We start from the raw sequence: 15,947 nt of genomic DNA, 5'->3' as shown, positions 1-15,947 counted from the left end.
CCATTTCTGGTAAGGACACTACATTGTGAGCCTTTTAATGTGCTGGGATGTGGATTTGTCTCCCTCACCAAAGTGAGTCCAGAGGGATTTTTGAGCCTCCACAGGAATCTAGGAGTGAGTGGGAGCTTCTGCCCCTGAAAACCCTGACCTGTGGAACCCATGCCCACTTAAAGCTCAGCCTCAAGTTGATCTTTTTAACAATCTTCAATTTTGGGATGTTGGCAAGAGGGCTTTAGTGTGTACCCTTTAGTGTACCAAGTGTGGACAGAGAGGTAGTCTTGGCATTAGATTGTCAGTCCAGAGAGCTTGGTAGATTTTGAGAAATGGTTCACAAGCATCTGCTTGTCTCCTTGTATATGAGTTTCTAGAGGAAAAATAGTGTTCTAGAGATTCTGAATGGGATTCAGAAGAACCTGGTTCTACTCCCAGGTTGACCACTTGTCTATTGGATGATGTTGGGCAAATCACTTAACTTATCTGTGCCTCAGTTACCTCATCTGTAAAATGGGGATTAATACTCTGAGCCCTATGGTGGACATGGATTGTGTCCAACTGATTATCTTGTATCTACCCAGGTGCTCAGTACCATGCCTAGTACATAGTAAGCATTTAATACCTATGAAACAAAACAAAAAAAATCTTTTGATGTTCTTCCCAGAGTTATAATCACATTCCAACACCTGTTTCTTTGTTGTATCCTTAAGCACAGCTGTGGAGGATAAAAATAATAATAATGATTATGGTATTTATTAAGCACTTACTATGCCAGACTCTGTACTAAATGCTGGGGTGAATATAAGCAAATTGGGTTGGACACAGTCCCTGTCCCACATGGGGCTTACAGTCTCAATCCCCATTTTACAGATGTGGTAACTGAGGCAGAGAGAAGTGAAGTGACCTGCCCAAGGTAACACAGCAGACATGTGGCAGAACCAGGATTAGAACCTTGTGATTCCCAGACCCATGCTCTATTCACTCACAATATGCTGCTTCAGAAGAGACTGGACCTAGTAAAGGTACTACTTCAACCTGCTGGGGATCAATCCATCAGTGGTATTTATTAAGCTCTGACTGTGTGCAGAACATTGTACTAAGCCTTTGCGAGAAGACACTACAATAAGATTGGTAGGTGGCACAAAGAACTTACAGACTAGAGGGGGAGACAGACATGGTAAGGGAAATGGCAGGAAAAGAATATGTAAAGAAGTGCTCTAGGGCTGGACATGGGGTGAATATCAAAGTGCTTAAGAGGTTCAGACCCAAGTGCATAGGTGCACAGAAAAGAGGGCAAATGCAGGAAGTGAAGGCAGTCCAGAGAGCCCACCCCAAAGATTCCCCCAGTCCTGATGCAGCCAACCCAATTGCAAAGTAATCTTAGGATCTCAATAAACCTTCCGAGGGACCCAAAGCCATTTTAATAGCTGCCTGAGCTGAAATCTGCTGATGATATGACAAGCTTTTTGTGTGACCTACATAAACCAGGTAGAGGTTTTGAGATTGTTCCCTGAACCTCCCTAACCAATGTGCAGTGAGAGTTGCTTCTATTAAGACTGACAATGGTTTGAAGTCAAAGTGCAATTCTCGTAGTGCTTTGTTAGTAATGTTCTTCCTTAATCCAGGATATTGCCAGCAATGGAGACTAAGTGTAGATGTGCATGGACACAACCATCGCTGCAACTTAGCTTTGGGTTAATTTTTGTCCCATGCAAAACCTCATGTTTCCTACTCAAATGTTAAATAATAAACCTAACCCTTTGGACCTCCTGTCAAGTGTAATGACAGAACTGGAGAAAGAGCAGCATGGTCTAGTGGATACAGCATGGCATGGGAGTCAGAAGAACCTGGGTTCTAATACTGACTCCGACATTTGTCTGTTGTGTGACCTTGGGCAAGTCACTTGAGCTCTCTGGGCCTCAGTTCACTCATTTGTAAAATGGGATTTAAGACTGAGAGCCCTGTGATGGACATGGACTGTGTCCAACCTGATTAGCTTGTATCTACCCCAGCATTTAGAACAGTGCCTGGCATAGTAAGCACTTAAACACCATTTTTCAAAAAAAGCCTGAACTCTGTAAGCTTTATCTTTAACTTCATTAAGCCCCACCACAAAAAAAACAGGAGATGAAATCATAAAAATTTAGTTCCATTCTTTATTTCATGTATTCTTTACAAAGGGATATTGGGTTTCATTACTCACATGGAAAATATGATGAGATATCGGTCATTGAATTACTTTATAATGCTTGGAAGGCAAAATGATGCTGTGGGTCATGCATTCTAATCGAGAACTGAAAGAACACCAAAAAGTTATCTTGCCTGTCCTCCAATTAATGGAACAAGAAGGGCTAAAATGAACCTGAAATGACATCCGCCTGCCAAAGTAAATGCTGACATTAAGTACAGAAAACAAACTCTCATTGAGGCAAGCCACCTATTTGGTTCTTCACCTTTTGGTACTCAATGATTTAACAAAGTTAAAACATTGAATGTTAGTGAATATTTTTAAGTCCAATAAGCATGATAACCATCCATTTGATTTTGGTATACCAAGTTAACTGAGTATCTACAGTCAGATATCTTCCACCATTTTCTGTTAGGAACCCATTAAATAGCTCCAATTTATTTTTCTAATTCTAAAGTAAATGGTATTTGGATTTAGACTTCCTTAACGTCAAACACTTTTGCCTGCCTGTATTAATCTAATCTGCTTTATTCCTGTCAGTGGCTGATGATTTAGTACCCAATGACTGCCCAACTCCAAAGTACTACATCCAGCACTTCTTATGAATTGTCAGCCCAGAAAAGTAGCTGTATCAATTCCACATACAGGTAAAAACAAGGCAAAACCCAGATCCTTCCTTCTGCAAGACAGAGGACATGACAGTCAGTTTGGGTTTAGAGTATGTTATTTTCCTCACTCAGCTACTGAAGGACAGTTTCTCCTTGGCCCGATCAGTCCCAAACTTAGTTAAGTCATCTCAGAAGACTCCAATCCTCTCTCCCGTGACCAGAATTTCTTTTCTAACACCCTCTCCTCTCTGACTAGGAACAGCCCATATTTAGCATGATACTTTTGGTCTGACCTAGAGAGCTTCAGCTCTTTTGTCAAAGATCAAGCAACATGGATGCAGGCTTTGTAAAGATGTAGATCAGGCCACCCATTTGTCTTTCAGCACACAAAAAGCTCACACCACTGGAGGGCAGTCTTTCTGAATTTTTTTTAATTTTTTTGTTTTAATTAAATGAAAATACAGCTACTTCACTTAGGGATGACCCTTACAGGATGCATTTTTACAGAAAAAAAGTAAAACATATTCTCTCCCTTTAACTCATTTGATTCACAGGAACCAAGCCTGCACTCAAAACTGCAGTGCAATCTTATTTGAACTATAGTATAAAGAGCATCTAGATGGTCAAACCATCAAAATGGAACAGAACTCATCTTGGAGCATGCTTCCAGGTAAGGTATATGCAAACAAGTTAAAACTGAATTTATAGAAATGTAACACTTTACAAGTCATGTATGAAAATTTTTAAATATTAGAACTATATACAAATATAATATCCATGGTACACTAAAAACACATGAATTTAAATCACATAAACATATGCTTATAAATCAAGTTGCTTCACTTTATAAACACAAATGATTCAGGTGTAAAACTGTACATCATAAATATATTTTCACAAAATGGGTCCAATGTACATTCAGGTAAAATCCCTTGCAAGACAGTACTGCACTGAAGTGTTACACAGGTTGAAGTATGCAAATCAATACACAGTCATACAATTTGAGAGTTTTTTTAGAAAAATGGTTATATATAAAAAAGCATTTCTCATTGGCATCAATAGTTTTCAGTTAATCTGATTTAATCTTTCTGTATTGGAAAATCATGAGTTAGAAAAAACGCAGGAAATCTCCAAAGAGTTGGCTTGAATAATGCTATGATTTGAAACAAGAGTCCAACGTTTGTAAGTCCATAAGGCTGTTCTGAAAGTGATTACTTTTCATTCGCATCACTTGTGAATGAGAGTTTTAAGTATAGGTAAGTATAGGTATTTAAGCATAGCCATTTACAATTACCTGACCCCTACACTCTAGCTTTATTCAAACGTAGTGTGCTTTGAACAAGGGGGAGAAATCTATAGAAAACTGGAATTGGCAAACCCTCCCCTTACAAAAAAAAGTTATTTTAATGTTCATCACATAAAATGACAAAAATAATAAATTGCATAGGTCCTCATTTTGTGTATTTAGAAAAGTAAAACTTTTGGTAAGATCTAGTACATCCTTAGGTTGTCTTAATATCACACAAATAATCAACAAATCAGATTTGAGAACTCAAGCAGGAAAAACAGGACATTAAATTAAACAGGACACAAAAACAGGAAAAACAGTGTCTAGCTCATGCCCTGCTCTAAGGCTTGGGGTGGACTGGTGGAGTCCCCTGACCCATCTCCATCCAATTTCCTCTCCAAAACAACAGTAAACAGTTGCGGCCTTTTTCCAGCTACTCCTAGCTTCACAAATGGCCTTGTTGGTCATTTTTCTGGCACAGGGAGGTCTCTTCCGCATTTCTCATTTCACACACATGGGCCTAATCTTTTTCCCACAGCCCCTGTCCTTAAGTGTCTTTATTGCTTTGTAATGGCTCCACAAATTTCATGGACACATTCAAATATTACAATAAAATTCTGCTTTCCAGAACTATCACTTTTGGAAACAGGAGGATCAGACTGTGCTTTTCAATGGTAAAGGAGATGGATTCATTTGTAATTAATCCCATCTGATAATCACCCATAATAGACCTTTGAATAAAAATTAAAGTTCAGGATCAAATGTACTGTGAAAATTGAACAAAATTGCTGTATTAAATTAGCTCACTTAAATGACCATAAAAGGCAATAAGGGGAGAGAAGGTCCAAAATGGGATTATCTTTGACATGGAGAAAATACTATATACCATTTTGTTTTGGAAGCGGAGTATGATTTTCACTGAGGTCAGGGTTGTCGTCTGATGCAGTAGAAGGTAGAGATTTTGGTGATCCTGTTGGTGGTTTATATAGTAAAAGGGCTATCAAAAAGAAAACAAATCCAAGCACCTGAAAATGAGAATGTTTTGTTACTAATCAACACCTGTAAAATCCAATTTGATTCTGTTCAAATGTAGCTCCCCAGGTTCAATCAAGAATTCAGATGGAAAAATTCCAGGTGAGGGGAAAAAATCTGCATTTAGGCTTTTAATTGTACCTTAAAACTCAGGAATCACCTTCTAAAATCCAATCAGCTTCATTTATGGAAAGCAGCATGGCCTAGTGCTAGAGTTAGTCTAGATCATGGGCCTGGGAGTCAGAGCATCTAATTCTGGCCCTGCCACTATTTTTTATGGTATTTGTTAAGCACTTACTATGGGCCAGGCATTGTGCTAAACAATGAGGTAAATACAAAATAATCAGGATGGACACAGCCCATGTTCTTCAGGGTTCACAATCTTAATCCCCATTTTAATGATTTGGTAATTGAGGCCCAGAGAAGTTAAGTGACTTGACCAAGGTCACACAGCAGACATGGTAGAGCCAGGATTAGAACTCAAGTCCTCTAACTCCCACGCACATGCTCTTTCCACCAGACCACACTGCTTCTTACCCATTTGTCTGCTGTGGGAACTTGGGCAACCCACTTAACTTCTAAGTGCCTCAATTTTCTCATCTGCAAGAGAGGGATTAAAAACCAACTCCCTATACTTAAACTGTGAGTTCCAAATGGGTCAGGGATTGTGTCCAACTTGAATATCTTACTTGTATCTATCCCAATGCTTACAACAGTGTTTGCCATATAGTAGGCACTTAAATGCAATAATCATTTTGATGAGTGTACTCCTATTTCTTGCCAATCAATAGTATTTGAGCACTTACTATTTGCAGAGCACTTGGAAGAGGACTATTCAACAGAATTGGCAGACACGTTCTCTGCCTATAACGAGCTTACAGTCTATATAAAATTTAATTTCTTGAAACAGAGCACACTCTGACATTCTTTGGTTTAATCATATTGGATTTTATCTGTTTTTAAATAGGCAAGGTTCTGAAACCCAGTAAAATAATCCAACACTGTCAAAGGTTATGGAAGCAGGGCACTCAGCTACGATATTTGTTTTAGAAGGAAAAACACTTCCCTCTGCTGGAAGAAAGTTCCGCAGCAGGGTGCAGCAGTCAGGAAAGAGTCACATTAAGGAGTAGCTGGTGGGATACAGGCCCTCTCAGGGTTGCATCTGGAGACTTTCCAGTACTCTACCAGTCTCGACTATGGGAGGGAGAGTCATGCAGAGGCCTACCCATTCTATTCCTAGTTTGGACTGTGGCTAGTAAGTGGTAAGCAATCTGCCACAAGTCAAGACTCCCCCGTGCTGGGCAGCAATGGCATGGGAGAGAGTCGAGGGCAGAGACTCAAGTTTACTGCATGGAAAGAAGCAATGGTAAACCATTTCTGTATTTTTACTGAGAAAACTCTATGGATAAACTACCAGAACAATTGCAGATGGAGGTGAGGCGTTCTGGGAGAAATGTGTCCATGGTGTCGCTATGGGTTGAAGATGACTTTCATTCATTCAATCATATTTGAGCACTTGCTGTGTGCAGAACACTGTACTAAGCGTTTGGAAAGTACAATACAAAAAATAGAGACATTCCATGCCAACAACAGACTCATAAGATAAGTGGGATACAGAGTTCCCCAATCTCGGGGTATCACAACAAGGATGGGGGTGGAACCCCTACCTTAAATACTTGGAAAGTAGGGAAAGGAATAATACTGAATTTGTGTTGGAAGACTCTGAAATAGGGTGTTCTATACAGTCTGTAGACCGTAAGCTCATTGTGAGCAGGGAATGTATCTGTTAGTGTTATACTGTCCTCTCCCAAGTGCTTAGTACAGTGCTCTGCACACAGTAAACACTCAAGTATGATTGACAGACATAAGACCCATTTGTAAACAGCAAGCATGTGAAATATGCTTCTAAGAAATCCAAAATATATTTTATATATCTATTTAGGTACATGCTAAATAATTTGACAAATTTCAAATAAGTTCAAGGGGGGGAAAATCTAGGGATTTGCCCTTTAGATTCATCCTGTGATTTTTTAGCCTTTTATAAATAGAAACACAGATGAGTAGGAATTGCTCAAAATTTCTACTGATGCTACTGTTCTCAAAATATATTATGACAATATGCATCCTACAAGTTCTAAAAAGTCAAAGTTCTATCATCTGGTGGGCCTTTGATCTTACTCCAGATGGTGAGGAGGAAGAGTATTTAAAGGAAAAAGTTCTGAGAAAGTTTTGTACACACTGCTTATTAACTACATAATGCATGATGATAGTTTTTTCAAATGTTATTTAGTAAGCCCTTACTAAGCACCAGGCACTGTACTAAGCCCTGAAGTAGATAACAGGTTGGACACAGTCTATATCCCACATGGATCTAACAGTTTTAATCCCCACTTTACAGATAAGGTAACTGAGGAACAGGAAAGTTAAGTGACTTGCCCAAGATCACACAGCCGACAAGTGGTGGAGCTGGGATTAGAACCCATGTCCTCTGACTCCCAGTTCTGTGCTCTTTCCACTAAAGGACACTCCTTGAATAAATTAAATGATTAACTGATAAATTAAAATGCTACAAAGAGGCAAATATATTAGTATTTCAATATATTCTTCTTGACCCAAGTAGGAAAGATGTTGATAAATTAAGGTGAGCCATCTATCTTACTTAACCTATACCATAATAGTAATTTTCCTTAAAGGGCATCCTTGGATTTCATTTTATTTCTTAAGAGAACATTTCCTCAGAATATCAGGAAGATGTAAGATATGATCAAACATTCCAATAGTTCCAATAATGTCAAAAGCTTATATAAACTTGTTTCACAAAAAACTGAGGAAAGAAGGTAATATAATGGCCAGAAGCTTGTTAATGAGGAAAGAAAGTTTCCTAAAAACGTTCCCCTGATCAGAAATCTGATCATAAGCAGAACTCAGCCTTTTTAAATCACCTATCCCGTGATGTTCTGCACATTGTCTTATGCAGAAAGGATCCCAAATTGAAGTTCTGGTAAAAATGCACACCTGGAGACACATTACAGGGCACCTCTGCTTGTCCATATGAGGAGTTATAAGAATGACAATCTACTCACCTTGTAAACAAATCCAGCAGTGAGTGTGTATTTGCTCATATCTGAGTTCTGGTAAACATAACAAGAGCCCTGATCCCCACACTGGGTCTGCCATAGTATACAAGCTTTATCAATCACCCAACCAAAGGCAATTGGACCTGGAATAGCACCTAAATGAAAAGAATAACATTTATTTTTCCCGATTTCATTAGTCCAAGTATCTTGACAATGTTTCAATAGGGCAAACCACTTTATCCTGAGGCATTAAAATCCATGGGGTGGCTTTTAACAAATGGTGCATTTTGATCAGCGAGAATAGTCAGTCCACAGTCCCTCTGTGAAAAGTGCTAACAGATTTCACCTGGAAATCTAGGAAAACACAGTGGATGGGACCTTCGAGATGTTTTTCTTTATATTATACCTACCTAGCGTTCTTACAACAATCCACTGGATTCCCAGAGCAAAAGATCTCTGCCGGTCAGATACACACCTAGGATACAAAATAACAGGATTACCTTTAGACAGAAAACAGGATCACCTACTAAATGTCATACCTCAATTAGGATGATCCCAGTTTGGAGAAACACTACATTAATGAATCAAGGTCTTTGTGGAATGTTCGAAGTTTTATTTACACATCTTTTACATATGTCATTTAAATCTATCAAATCCCACGCTGGTCTATCTGGGAAACACCATTCCTTTAATGGCAGCATCATTCTGTGAGCCCATTGTTGGGCAACGATTGTCTCTATCTGTTGCCAAATTGTACATTCCAAGTGCTTAGTACAGTGCTCTACACACAGTAAGCGCTCAATACATATGAATGAGTGAATATAACCAATCTGCAAGGCTGCAGCAATTAATGGTAGACTGGCTGAAAATGGGACTTGACAAAACCACCGAAGTCCCATCCCAGGGCTTACCGTAGCGTTGCCGTGAGAGCAGGAATGCTACTGAGGAATGTAAAGAAAATTGCAATGAACATGAAAAGCAGGAGAAGGGATTTTTTCTCACAAGATGAAGTGCATTTCCCTGCTGTAGCATGACCTTGAGGAATACAGCTACAGTTCCGGTAAACCTGGAAAGCCCAACAGCAAACCGATTACCCAAAGCAAAGGACAAATGTGGTAAAAAAGTTTTAGGGCAACTGGAATGGCCAGCAAGACTTACCTTCTGGCCATTTGGAAGGATGGTTCCTTTAGTGCAGCCTGCGAGGCAGGGAGAGTAGTACATGATGTTGTTAGAGCCACAGATGGGACTATAGTTCTCTGTCAGACACTCGCAGTTCTCATTGCAATCCTCCATCAGCTGGAGGATGCCTTCTGGCAAGGTTCTTTAGGAAACAAGACAATAACAGGGTTTCAGCTGCTTTGCATGTCACGGATCACCAATTCTCTCCTGGCAGGGTCCACCAGTTAACCCTCAGGTTTCACTACATAATATCCAAAAGCTACATTACTTGCCAGCAACATCCAATTTTAAAGAATCATTATAGCCATTTCTCCAGCCTCCCTGCCTCCATTTTGGCAGCTGTTTTAAGAAACTATGGCAGCTGATGCACTATTTTGACAAAGAGGAGACAGTTAAGTGAAAATCAGATCTACAACTTTGAAAATAAAATATTTCTTCTATGGTGCATTTTGCCACTAATTTTTCCATCTTTATTAAAGGATTTCTTTTCTCTCTATAGCTACTAAAAAGCAGAAACTTCATCACTCCCAGGACAAGAAAACATGGACTCTGGGCTCATACCTGTTAGAGTGAAGGGTGACCCCTGCCATAGGCATATTGGGACAGTGCAGGAAAAAGATGGAGGTTGCCAAAAAACTTATTAATGTGCAAAACAGACAAAACTTGATCATTCCTGAACAGCGAAGCTTAAACTTGTTCACAAAGAATCCTCCAAGGAATGTGCCGCCGCCTCCCGCTGGCACCACCAAGTAACCTGCAAGAAAGACAAATACACTGGTTACAATAATGAGGGAGCACAGGGGTTTCCCTAAGGTGGACCCCATTGAATTCTCCCCTCTCACTCCTCAGCAGAAGCCTCAGGGATGGGGCACAATGAAGTGCTAATAATAATAATTATAGTATTTGCTAAGTGCTTACTATGTGCCAGGCACTATACTAAGCTGTGGGGTGGATACAAGGAAATCAAGTTGGACACAGTCCCTGTCCCACATGGGGCTCACATTCTTAACCCCCATTTTACAGATGAGAGAACTGAGGCATAGAGAACTGAAGTAACTTGCCCATGATCACACAGCAGACAAGTGGTGGATCAGGATTAGAACGCAGGTCTGACTTCCAGGCTCCTGCTCTATCCATTAGGCAACACTGCTAGAACAATGTGAGGCACCTCATACAAAGTGAACCATGCAAGTCCAGTCACTGGTCTCAGAAGAGAAAGTTTAGACAGTTCTAAGGAAATGAGGGATGTTTCTTTGAATAAAAAAAGACTCCCGCAGAATTTAGTAAGCTTAATGGACCCAGAATCGGTCAGGGAATTTAAGAGCTAATCCATAGGTTGAATTCTAGCTGTGTTTGTATCTTTCATCCGGGTCTGGATTAGAAGTCTATACTGTATCAACTCCAGTGCTTGGTACACATTATTAAATCAGAAAATAAAGTGTATGCATGGATGTGAAATTAAGATTCGTATCAGAGTACTTTGAGGGCTGGATATCAGCCTAAATCCATTATTAGCTAGTCACTCTGGGTCCATCTGGAATTTTAGAGAAGCAATATGGCCTAATGAAATGAGTGCAGGACTGGAAGTTAGGGGGCCTGGGTTCTAATCCGTGTTTAATTCCCATCTGTGAACTCTTTCCCACACTCTGCAAATAGTGTTTAATAAATACTATTACTACTAATACTATCTCCCCAACTTACCTGCTGAGTGACCTTGACAAATAACTTAAGTTTTCTCTTTCTCATTTTCCTCAACTATAAAATGGGAATTAAATACCTGTTCTCTCTTCCCCGCCCAGATTATGATTCCCATTTAGGACAAGGACTGTGATCTGAATTCACTGTATTTACCCCAGCACTTAACATAGTCAATGACACATATTAGGTGCTTAAATACTTCAATTTTGATTTTTATTATCTGGATAAGAATTCAGGCAACTTCAGGGATAGGATCTGAACCCCAGATTAATTTAAATACCATAAAAAAGAGAGACACACACTATTTAATCATTACTCAGCATGCTCTGTCCAGGACTTGGATTCCTCAGGAACTACTGCAGAACAGAGGACTGGTCATGCTTAAAATATGCAAAAGCATCATTGATTTGCTTTGATTTCTAAGTTAAAATTTCATCCCAAATCTCATTATGCTTCATTATTTCCTTTTAGAATAGAGTCCCGGCATTCTGGAAATTACAGGGTTTACAGGTTCTCTAGAATTATTTCTAAAGAAATAGGAACGCCACCCTACATAAGCAATATTGTAGACAGTCATATTCCTTACCAAACAAGGTAGCAGCATCAGAGGCACTTAAACTTAACTGGGATTCAAGAAACTTGGGCCCAAAAGTTGACATTCCAGAAATGAGTGTGGCTTCAGTTGCCCCAGCTAAACAGAGTAAGAAGAAAGTGGGGTTCTTCAAGAGTAGCCAGATGGAGCTGGAGAACGAGAGCAATGGAAAAACCAGAGTTGATTTTGGAAGAAATTTCTTTTAACCTTGATATACAAACTTCCATTCAATGATGTTTTACAGCACAATGTGCATAATATTATTGGGCTTTTAAATTTTTTTTTGAAAGACTAGACTCCATATTTTCCCAATTTAGTCTCATAGTCATTTCTTTCCTATATGAAACCACTGGATTTTTGGAAATGTATGTCATCTAGTAATCTTCATGTATTAGAGAAAAGGCTGAAATTTCTTTGCACATACAGGAAGTAAAAGACCCATAACTTCCACCTAGCACTTTTGATTCTTACTTTAGCTCTATATTTAGGGTGATAGAAATACTATAAGAATATGGATAAGAATACCATTTCTGAAAATGATTCAGAGACCCGTCATGACATTCCAGTCAATTTAGTAGTAGAAAAAGATCCTCCTTAGGGAAACTCAGAGCGATCAAGCAACTTTTCCCAAGGTCATACAGTGAATCAGTGGCAGCAAGAATACTAGAATTTGGGCTATCTGCTTCCAAGCTGGTGAGTTTAATACTGGACTATTAGAGGGACATTGACAGTTACCACTGCACATCTAACACACAACAGGAGTGGCCAAGGTTGGACTGCTTCAAATGTTAATACAAAATCCAAGTATGAACCCCTGAAAGCAGGTGAAAAGGTGGGGTAGAGGGGGTACAAGCAGTTGAGGAGCTAACATTTAGACACAATTTGTTTTGCTCTGGAAACCCATGGAGAGAAGGTGGTGTGCCATTTTTCCCATCCTCCTGAGGAAAGAAATGGAAGCTCTAAGACTTTTTGATTTAGAGGAAGACGATTTTCTGGTTTCGTTAGGACTGACCAATATAAAATCATCAGTTTCAAATGACATCCTTTGAGGTCAGAGACAGGTTTTACTTAGTTCCAATGGTAAACAAAGAGGTTCCCTTCCCAAGGCTCTCAATCACATGGGCAGGAAGGGAAAGAAGAATTGTGAATATCCAGTGAATCAGAAGTAAAGAACATCATCCCTTATCTGGGAGATAAGCCATCAAAGCTCTCAACAGAGGCTGCATTGAGTACTGCCCCAGTTCCAGGGAGGGAGTACTGACTGCCAGTGTCATCCTTTTATAGCTTTGAGCCTGCCAAGTACAACAATGATTATCCAGAGCTAGGAATTATGAGAATGACATGGGAATTTTACAGCCAACACTGGCTCTTATACATTTATTTATACACATCCTCAGCATTTGTATAATCTATATCTTATTTTATATTCACTTTTAACAATATTTATAAAGAGAATAATTAGAATGTCTGTCTCCCTCTTTAGATTGTGAACTCCTTGTGGGGAGGATACAAGTCACTTCTTTCTGTGGTACTTTCTCAAGCACTTAGTACAGTGTATTGTCTGTCTCCAGTGAGTTCTCAAAAACTAATCATTACTACTACTGATCCAGAAACCCTGCAAAAAAAGAGTCCTACTTAAGTTGCCCTGAAGAAATTTTGCGGTGATTAACATCAAAATCTCTTCTTCAGAAGCAAGTTTACCACTTAGTGGAAAGGTGGAAAGTCAATCAACAGTTAACAGTAAATGAAAGTTTTCCAGACAGGAAAATCTGTTCAGATTCTCATGACCTCCAGGATACTGATTCAGTGGATTTATGGATTGTAAGTGATTTTAAATCTACTCAAAAAAATAAAAACCATAAGCCCTGTACAATGGCAAGTTTACAAAGATAAAAAAGGGCTGCTCTAAAGGAACCAGTGTTTACAGTAGCATAACCTTGCCATTATCCTCAACTCTCTCACACAACCCACATATTCACTGTCACCAAATCCTGTCAGGTCTAGTTTCACAACATCACTAAAATCCACCCTTCCCTCTCCATCCAAACTACTACTACCACTGTGCTGATCCAAGCATTTATCCTATCCTGCCTTGACTATATCTCCCTCCTCACTGACCTCCCTGCTTCCTGTCTCACCCATTTCAGTCCATACTTCACTCCACTACCTGATCTGCCTCCTGATTGGGCCAGTAATATGTCAGATTGACAGCTACCAACCAAAGATGCTCAAAACTCTTCCCTCACCATAAGTCAGCATGGACTCTGGGGACTTCTGAGATGGCATCACGGTGTGGAAAAACTTGAAATGCAAACCATAAGTAAAGTGAACTTGTTGACAAAAAGGATCCCTGGGTGGGTTTGGAAGTGGAAGGAGTGGTTTTAAGGGATCCCAAAATGCCAGCATGGAAGTAACCACTGCAGTTAGGTTGACATCTAGAGGTAAGATTTCCTCCAGGCAGACTCAGAGCAAAAAACCAAAAAATTTAATCAGGAAATATGTTTTGTAAATGGTTCCATTCAATCACAGTCAAGATATAATAATGAGCTCGAGTTCAGCTATCCTTTTAAGTTTGTTAGAGATAAACTGCTTTTCCTTCAGTAATAATAATAATAATAATAATAATGTTGGTATTTGTTAAGCGCTTACTATGTGCCCAGCACTGTTCTAAGCGCTGGGGTAGATACAGGATAATCAGGTTGTCCCATGTGAGGCTCACGGTCTTAATCCCCATTTTACAAATGAGGCAACTGAGGCACCGAAAAGTTCAGTGATTTGCCCCAAGTCACACAGCTGACAGGTGGCGGAGCCAGGATTAGAACCCATGACCTTTGACTCAAACTCGGGCTCTTTCCACTGAGTACTGGCTTCACAAATGGAAGCATGTTTCCCTCACGTAATATAAGATGTGGATTGTTCTAAGATGTAAGTTAAATAATTGAGCTAAGGAGGTAAACAAATAGTCCTTCATAGGACTGTCGGGGAAATTTGAATTTGGTTTGTAATGAAAAGGAAGTAATACACAAATACAAAACTATGAGGAAGTCTGGAAAGCAAACAGAAGGAGAAGTCTCTTTCTAGGTGGATGGAAACTACCCTGTCCTGGCAGTATTAAATCAGGAAGTGTTCCTAGCCCTTTCAAGAGTTTAGTTAGAGCCTTACAGCCTTTCTGATTTATACTCCTATTTTTGTTATGTAATACTATTCCTAGGACCTGCTTAGATCCTAGGTTGCCCCTAAAGGAAGTAGCAAGACTTAAGTAGAAAGAGCAAGGGCCTGGAAATCAGAGGACTTGAGTTCTATTCCTGACTCTGCCACTTGTCTGTTAAGTGCCTTGGACAAGCCACTTAACACATCTCTTTGTGAGTGTCAGTTACTGCATCTGTAAAATGGGAATTAAATCCTCCTCTCTCTGATTTAGACCATAAGCCCCATGTGGGACAGGACTGTGTCCAACATGATTTTTTTGTACCTACCCCAGTACTTAGTATAACTGCCTGGCATATACTAACTACCTAAAAAGTACCATTAAACAAAAAAGTGCACCTTGGGAAATAAAGGGGACTTAACAGTGCTAATGAAGGTATCTTCAATGCCTTTCCTCCCACTTTTTAAAATTGTTAAGCACTTATTATGGGCTAAGCAGTGGGGTAAGAAAAAGATAATTAGGTTAGGCACAGTCCATGTCCCCCATGGGCTCACAGTTGTAATCCCAATTTTACATCATATAAGGTAACAGTCAAAGAGAAGTTAACTGAATTGCCCAAGGTCACACAGCTGGCAAGTGGCAGAGCTGGGATTAGAACCCAGGTCTTCTGACTCTCAGGCCCTTGTTCTTTCCACTAAGCCATGTTGCTTCCCTCTGAGAACATCTGCTGCTGTTCACCTGGTTCTAGGAGTAAAAGTGTCATTCTACCCTCTAAAGGCATTCTGTACCCTCTCCTGCCCACGACACTTCCTAGCTGGTCCTTAAGGTGTGTTCTTCTCTCATGCTGATTTTGGCACAATGTGGCTCCTCACTGGGGGCTTAGATCGGTGTAAAGTCAGTGCAGAGGTGGGAAGGGCAAGTTCAGAGCCAGTCACTGGAATTTAACAAGTAACTTTGAGAAGGGACATGATACCCTGAGGGTTGAGAGAGGATTCTCTTCCCCCAAAAGTTGGGCATCATGAAGGTGATTCCCTCCAACGAGGAATGTCTGGGGCATCCCTGCTGTTTTGGATATAGTCACTCTCCTGCTTCTCAACCTGCCCCCCCCCCCCAACCCCAGTTTCCTTTGCTGGATATTTTCCT

At 39.9% G+C, this 15,947-nt stretch overlaps 1 protein-coding gene and 1 non-coding gene across 5 annotated transcripts in view; one reads left to right on the top strand and one right to left on the bottom strand.

Annotated features, from left to right (window-relative positions):
- Positions 1-2,132: 2,132 nt before the first annotated feature.
- SLCO4A1 (solute carrier organic anion transporter family member 4A1) overlaps positions 2,133-15,947 on the bottom strand; it is a 50,100-nt gene continuing 36,285 nt past the window's right edge. For 3 of the 4 annotated variants that reach the window (XM_016225336.3, XM_029070694.2, XM_007655782.3), the window contains 7 exons: positions 11,651-11,805; positions 9,928-10,120; positions 9,346-9,508; positions 9,099-9,253; positions 8,598-8,662; positions 8,194-8,342; positions 2,133-5,103 (listed from right to left, as the gene is read on the bottom strand). In XM_016225336.3, coding sequence (XP_016080822.1) covers positions 4,957-5,103; positions 8,194-8,342; positions 8,598-8,662; positions 9,099-9,253; positions 9,346-9,508; positions 9,928-10,120; positions 11,651-11,805 — 1,027 coding nt within the window. In that variant the 3' untranslated portion in view covers positions 2,133-4,956. The remainder of the gene's footprint in view (positions 5,104-8,193; positions 8,343-8,597; positions 8,663-9,098; positions 9,254-9,345; positions 9,509-9,927; positions 10,121-11,650; positions 11,806-15,947) is intronic. The other variant, XM_007655783.4, reaches the window with a different exon arrangement.
- Positions 6,255-6,392, top strand: LOC114814065. The gene has a single exon (XR_003761807.1). It is a non-coding gene; the product is annotated as a small nucleolar RNA SNORA7 (small nucleolar RNA).

This window comes from Ornithorhynchus anatinus, chromosome 8 (assembly GCF_004115215.2).
Source record: "Ornithorhynchus anatinus isolate Pmale09 chromosome 8, mOrnAna1.pri.v4, whole genome shotgun sequence".
Classification (NCBI taxonomy): Eukaryota; Metazoa; Chordata; class Mammalia; order Monotremata; family Ornithorhynchidae; genus Ornithorhynchus; species Ornithorhynchus anatinus.
The sequence above is the reverse complement of the archived record's forward strand: the minus strand, read 5'-3'. Positions and strand labels throughout refer to the sequence as shown.